The sequence below is a fragment of the Globicephala melas genome, chromosome 1 (genome assembly GCF_963455315.2).
Source record: "Globicephala melas chromosome 1, mGloMel1.2, whole genome shotgun sequence".
Lineage (NCBI taxonomy): Eukaryota > Metazoa > Chordata > Mammalia > Artiodactyla > Delphinidae > Globicephala > Globicephala melas.
The window spans coordinates 171,051,035-171,058,394 of NC_083314.1; the positions used below are offsets into that span (position 1 = coordinate 171,051,035).

General features: G+C 51.5%; 1 protein-coding gene across 1 annotated transcript; it reads right to left on the reverse strand.

Annotated features, from left to right (window-relative positions):
- Positions 1-364: 364 nt before the first annotated feature.
- LOC115858043 (chymotrypsin-like elastase family member 3B) lies at positions 365-6,215 on the reverse strand. Its single transcript, XM_030865590.2, has 8 exons — positions 6,176-6,215; positions 5,085-5,170; positions 3,970-4,067; positions 3,715-3,849; positions 2,421-2,557; positions 1,892-2,034; positions 1,084-1,236; positions 365-382 (listed from the first exon to the last, which is right to left on the reverse strand). The coding sequence occupies exons 1-8, from the start codon at positions 6,213-6,215 to the stop codon at positions 365-367; spliced, it is 810 nt and encodes a 269-aa protein (XP_030721450.1).
- Positions 6,216-7,360: the final 1,145 nt, after the last annotated feature.

A 7,360-nucleotide genomic window follows, 5' to 3' on the forward strand; every position in this document is an offset into this window, starting at 1 on the left:
GGATCTTCCTGGTCTGGGGCACAAACCCATGTCCCCTGCATCGGCAGGCGGACTCTCAACCGCTGCGCCACCAGGGAAGCCCCTTCACCCAGTTTTAACCGGGGAAAGTCCTGTGTCCCAGGAAAACTGTGATGGTCGGTCACTTGACACCAACTCCCTTCTCTCTGGGCCTCATTTTTTTCTCATTCTCATATGAGAGGGTTGGTTCTCTTCTCATCTCTACATATCACATCTAAGATTTTAGGAACAGGCCAGAGGGGAAGAGGTGAATCAAAGAAGGAAGAAAGACTCAATTTGGAATTTTCTGAGAGATCTTTATTTTTCACAAAGAGAGTGAATGGGCACTGCCACCCCGGCCTTGGTTCTAGTGGCTTGCAATGGTCTGAAAAAAGAGAGGGGAAAAACCAGAATAGTCTAGTCAGGAACACAGCTTCTGACGCCATATGGAACTGAGTTCAACTCCCAACCATGTTACTCATTGGCTGTATGACCCTGGGAGAGTGACTTGAACTCTCTGAGCCTCAGTTTTCTCATCTGTACAATGGGGGTAATCATAGTACTTACCTCATGGGGGTTTTAAATTAAACTATTAACTAAGGTGTCATCACAGTGCCTGGCATATGTTTAAGAGTCCATAAATGGTGGCTAAGCCTATTGTCACGAACAGTATTAATCCTCCCTGACCGCTCATTGCCAGATGAGGTTTGCTTTCTCACTGGGGCCTGAGCTTCACCTATCACAGCTTCCACCACATTTCATCATTTTGCTCATTTAATCGTCTGTTCCCCACAAGCCACACATCACTCTATCCTCCATGACAAGAAAAGACCTGGACCAAAGGAGGCACTTCATATACACTTGTTGAAAAAAGGAAGTTCAGCAGTAGCTCAAAGCTCCACCCAGAAGCCCTTGAGATTCTTAGGGCCACACTGCAGCAGAAAACATCCTCAAACCCTTCTGGCATGTGCCCCACTCCCACTGCTGACCTCCTAGGATCAGGATCTGCTGTTCTCACCCATCCCGCCAGCACCTCTGAGAAGAGCCAGCACCCAGAGCCCTCGCTGCTTGCTCTGTCCTGCTTACCTCCTCAATCCAGTCATTGAAGGCCGAGACTCGCGTGAACACTGTGGGCTTCTTGCGGGTGTTGCAGCCAAAGGCAGAAACGAAGCTGGTCACGCCATGGACCTGAAAGGAGCCATCTGCTGCCGGGCAGTTGAGGGGTCCTCCAGAGTCACCCTGGAATGGTTGGAGAGCAGTGGGGGACTGAGCTGTGTCTGAGCTTTAAGGAATTGGTTCAGACTTTGGGGATTTTGAGAAACCCTTCTATGACTTGACCTCTCTGAGCCTCAGTTTGCTCCTTTGTGATGAGGAATGATATATATCTTACAAGATTTTGTGACAATTAAATGAGGTGATAAGTATATGGTCTTAGCGCAGTGCCTGGTAGAGAGGAAGCAATCAATAAATGGTAGTTCTGATTATTAGTACCACAGTTAGTTATTAATATTGTTATTCATATTCACTTGTAGTACAGTGAGAGTATTGCTTAATTATAACTTCAGGACCCCAGATTTGAAGGTGACTTTAGAGATCATGGTGTCCATATCCCTTGCTGTACTGATGGGAATCCTGAGGTCGAGGAAGGGACAGTAACTCGTCCCAGATCAAGTCGGTGTGTGAGCTGGGACTAGAGTCCAGAGACCAGAGCTGTGTGCCTGGGCCGCAGTGACTTCCTCCAAGTCCTGCCTGGCCTGGAGGCTTGAATGAGCCCAGCAGTCAAGATTCCTCCCTCTCCTCCCAGGCAGATAGCAGAACTACCCTGGGCCCTGCACACCCAGCGGAGTGGCTGTAGCCCCGCACCACCTCGGGCAGACGAGAGCTGCTGACTCACATTGCACCCAGAGCGGGTGTCCCCGCCGGCGCACACCATGGTCTTCTTCAAGGCACTGCCCCACCAGTCCAACTTGGAGCAGTGCTCGTAGTCTACCACGGGCAGCAGGGCCTGCTGCAGCTTGTCCGGGAGCGGCCCACTGGCTGTGGAGATAGAGAGCATTGAGCAGGGGCTGTAGGGATGCAGGGCTAGGGCTGGGGTCTGGGAGTTAGGACTGGGAGCCCCAGAGTGGGACGGGGGGGTTGAGGAAAAGCCACTCTTCCAGTCTGATGGGAAGTCTCCTCCCACCAGGTTATGTGGTCCTGCCTGCTTTCTCCATCAGAACATCTCCAGCACCTGGCATGCAGAAGACAAAAAAATCTTCCGTTGAACACATTCACGTTTGGGAGGGTGAGGGGAGAAGGCTGCCTCTGGAGGAGGAATGGAGGAAAAGTGCAAGGATGCTCCTGATGTCGCCCTCAGCGCCCCGCCCCGGGCTCTGTCATCCTCCCCACTGTCCCTATGGCTGGCTGGAGGGGTCAGCACGTACTGTAGAGACGGCCCCAGCCGCTGATGTAGCAGGGTGTCTCATTGGGCAGGATGTCGCCGGCGGGAGGGAGGCTGGCGAGCTGGACCTTGTCTCCCAGCTGGGCGCTGCGCGAGAGCTTGATGAGGGAGATGTCGTTGCTGGGGAGGAGGGAAGAGTCATGGGCAGCCTGGTCCTCCAGCCAGACCAAGCCCCGCCCCTCAGCTTTGCTTAGGATATTTCACCTCCGGGATGCGCCCAGCGCCCCTTCTCCCTCCAGATCCCATGCATTCCTACTGCTGAGCAACTTCAGGAAGCCCTCCTGGCCTCTTCAGCCCACGCTGACCCTTGGCCTTGGTAATCGTCCTCAGCTTCTACACCAGTGGTTCTCACGCATCAGCTGTGTCGGAATCACTGGAGGGCTTGTTAAAACACAAGTTGCTGGAGCCCATTCCAGAGTTTCTGATGCGGTGGGTCTGGGAGGCCCCAAGGGTTCACATTTCTAATGAGTTCCCAGGTGATGCTGCTGCTGCTGGCCTGGGGACCACACTCTGAGAACCACTGCTCTCTTCATCTGCCTGTTTGTCCCTCAAGTAATTGCATCTGGGTCTGATTTTCTCTCCACTCACCCCAGGAGCCCCTGAGGATGGGTCAAGGTCTTGACCATCATGGTCCCTCACTTCTGCGTTGCACTTTCAGGGGTTTTGCACCCTTCTTTGATCCTCTCACCAGAAAAATGCTGAGCTACCCAGACATACAATTTTGCATATGCTTGAGAGGGTGAAGAAGCCCTGCTTTGTGTTCTCACCCAGTGATTTTCTCCTTGACCCTCATAACCACCCAGGAAGCCCAGAAGGGCACCCTTGACAAGTGGTCAAACTGAGGCCCAAAGAAGGGCAATGACTTGCCCAAGCCGCACAGTGACTTGGTGCTGGAGCCTGACTCTCAGTCCAGTGCTCGTCCTTTAGCCCACAATGCTGGGAACGCAGGACGCTCTGGATGAATGCCCATTGAGTGGAGGAACCCTTGGATTTGGGGCGGGGGTGCCTGAGGAGTCCTGGGTTCTGAAGCCAACCAGCCGAGTGGCCTTGGGGGAGTTCCTGCCCCTCCCTGGGCCCTGCTCTCCCCTCTGTAGGGAGAGACGTTTGGTGTGGGTGATCCTTAAAAGCTCTGTTGGCTCCGACCCTCAGCATGTGGGACCTGGGCTCAGGCTGCTGGCCCAGCTCCACTGTCCCTGGGAATCTTCTCAGAATCAGTGTTGGGTCATAGATAGACCAGCAGAGGAGCCCCTGGGTCCCAGGCCTGAGAGTTCACTCACCCACAGGACACGCATTTGGGGTTCCAGAGTGGGTGCACGAAGAGGTCCCCAGCATTGACGGGGATCTCCTGTTCGGGGCCCTCTTTCTCAGAGCGGTCATACTCGCCCAACACCACCTGGTAGGTCAGGGAGCTCCTGCTGGCAGAGGTGACATCAGTACAGGCCTGACTGGCCTCCCCCCTCCCTTCCCACAGTCCCCCACTGCCCCAGCCTGCCTGGGTCTCACGCAGGGAGGGGGCAAGTGAGAGAACTCACGAGATGCAGTGGCCCGCTGTCATGACCCAGTCAGGGGCGATCAGGGTGCCTCCACAAGTGTGGTAGAAGGTCCCGTTCTTTTTATACTGCAGGGAGACCTGGTGGCAAGGGAAGGAGGAGCCTGAGTGGTCTAGGCCCCACAACGAGGGCCGCTACCCGTGGCTGTATAGGTTGTGCACTGCACAACTCTAGAGAGAGTCATTCACACAGAATGGCGCCTCTGGAAATGTGCAGTGCCTCGCCCACACAACTGTACCATCCACAGCTGCTTTCATGCTACAGTGGCAGAATTAAGTCATTGCAACAGAAACCACATGGCTGACAAAGTCTAAAATATTTACTCTCTCGTCTTTTACAGAACAAGTTAGCTGACCCCTGTTGTAGACCAGTGCCATCCGTAGAACTTACTGTGATGATGGAAATGTTCAGTATGGTCCAGTATGGTAGCCACTAGCCACATGTGGTTATTGAGAATTCAAAATGTGGTTAGCATTGAGCAACTGAATTTTTAATATTACTAAATTTAATTTAAATTTAGGCCTATGTGGGAAAAGAATCTAAAAAAAGAGTGGCATATGTATATGTATAACTGATTCACTCTGCTGTATACCTGAAACTAACACAAATAAATCGACTACTCTCCAATAAAAATTAAATAAATAAATTTAAATAGCCACATGTGGCTAGTGGCTACTGTGTTAGTGCAATGAGTCTAGTCCTCTGTGCTCCCTTCACTGACCTCTATAAAGCCCTTCATCCCTTTATTGCTCCAGACCTTATAGCCCTGTTGTATAGTTTGAGGGGTCTAGAAATGAGTCCCCCCAATCTCACTCCTTAAACATCACGCTGAACTTCCACCATTAATGCACCAACCCTTGGGTCAAACACTGCCCTCCCCCCAGAGTCTACTTTTAACTTGCAAACAGCCCAGTGAGGGTTACAGATTAAATGGGCAAAACTTCCACGTGAAGTAGATTGTCCAAGGGTTTCCTGGCCTTTGGAGACTGAGGTGAAAACTGGAAACAGCACAATGGGGTCCAGAATGAATATCCTGCAATCAGAGCGTGGGGTGCAGAGCCCATGGTGGGAAATAGTGCAGTTGGTATTGCTCTTACCTGCCAGGGCCAGCTGTAGGGGACCGCATCCTCACCATTGACAACGCGGGAGGAGAGGCTGTAGGAAGTCTGGCCAAAGCCCGAGGCTAGAGGATAGAGTAGAAGCGTCAATCAGCTAGAGGGTCCCCCAAAGCAAAGAAGAGGTCTGGGTCCCAGTCCTAGCTATGGCACAAACAGGCTGTGAGATCCCATACAACTCCTTTCCCTATCTGAACCTCAGTAACCACATATGAACAATGAGCATTTGGACTAGAGCAGGGATTTCTGGACTCCCAGGAGTCTAGGGAGAGAGGTGAACATGTGGCTTCCTTTCATGGCAGGAATGAAGGAGTTGATGCACTTAGAACCGTGCCTGGTACCCAATGAGCCCTTGAGAAGTGATAGCTATTGTCGTGAAGAGTGGTGGCTTTGGAGTAAGACTGCCTGGATTCAAAGTGCAGCTCTGCCCCTGGTTCTAGGATGGGCTACTTTACTTCTCTGAGGGTCAGTTTCTCTACCTGTAAAATGGTGATAATAGTAGTACTGACCTTAAGGGGAGTGTTGTGAGGGTTACATGAGATAATATACGAAAATATCCTTAGCGTTCTGCCTGGCATATAGTAAGCACTCAGTAAACATTATCTGTTACCATTCATTATTGGCAGTCAAGAGACGCTGCTTGGAGGAGGTAGACCTGAGCTGTAATGTAATAGGGCAGAGAGTCCAGGAAAAGGCTAGACCACAGGATATGGAGTGCAGTAGGGGGAGTGTGAGAGGAGAGTTGGAGGGTTAAGCAGAGGAACAGAAATTCCAACCCAAGCAGTCTAACCACAGACCCCAAAGTCTTTCCCCCTAGACTTTGTTTACCACCCACGTCGAGGACTCCCACCGCAGACCTTTGGGTCCCCCAGTCTTCCTCCTGAGCTGGTCTATCACCCACAGCTTCCCCTCTATTCTCCTGCTCCAGCATCAAGCTGACAACCTCCACAATCATGCCCCAGATACAAGCTGGGACCTCTCCTATGGAACCACGTATTGGGTTTGCGAGACTCAGGGTGGGTTGGTAGATTTCAAGGGCTCCTGGCACGGGGCAGCACAGGCTGGGGTCTTACCAAGGGCCACAAATAGGAGAAAGCTCAGCAGCCGGAGCATCGTGGGTTTTGAGATGGTAGGAGAGAGATCCATAGCCTGAGGCTCTAATATAGGGCAGAAGGCGGGTGAGGGGGGTCACACTGGGCCCCATTCCCCGAACAGGTGGTAGAACACCAGGTCTCCCATGGTCCAAGGCTACAGCCCCCACCCCCTGCAGATGGGGGAGAGTCAGCCAACAACAGGATCCAGGGTTCCCTGCAATGTGTGACTGCACAGGTGGCACTGAATGGCAAGCTGATAACAGGGGAAAGGGCAGGAAAGTTCACATCAGAACAAGACAGCCTCTTCCAGGAACAAACATAGGCTCCGGGACTGGTCACACCTGGGTTCAAATCCTGGCTCTGACATCTCCAAGCTTTGCATCCTTGGGCACATTGCTTAACCTCTCTGATCTTCAGGTTTCTGTCCTCTAACATAGGGTTAATATTAGTATCCACCTCAATTAAAAACATTTTTTGTTGAGGACTTTATCAGGATGTTTTTGGGCATGCAGCCATGAACAAGAATGGTCCCTGGGGCTTCCCTGGTGGCGCAGTGGTTGAGTCCGCCTGCCAATGCAGGGGACACGGGTTCATGCCCCGGTCTCCCACATGCTGCGGAGCGGCTGGGCCCATGAGCCATGGCCGCTGAGCCTGCGCATCCTGCTCCGCAACAGGAGAGGCCACAACAGTGAGAGGCCCACGTACTGCAAAAAAAAAAAAAAGAATGGTCCCAGCTTGGGAATTCCCTGGTGGTCCAATGGTTAGGACTCCACACTTTCACTGCTGAGGGCACGGGTTCGATTCCTGGTCCGGGAACTAAGATCCCCACAAGCCAGGCGGGGCGGCCAAAAAAAACCAAATAGAGCATTATAAAATTCCTCTGTGGATACCATCCCTATGACATTCCTTTGCTTTCATTAGCGATTTCCACATGCATATGTATTCCCAAACAATACATTGGGTTTTCCTCTACTGGCCCTTTATATAAGAAGAATCACACAGTGATTATCCTTTTGTGATCTAGTTTTTATTTTGTGTTCAATATTGGTTTCTGAGACTCGTCCATTTGCAGTTGATTTATTTTTACTCTTACTAGTCCATACTTTAGATACGTCAAAATCTATCCACTCTATTGTTAATGGATATTTGAGTGTTTCTAACTCT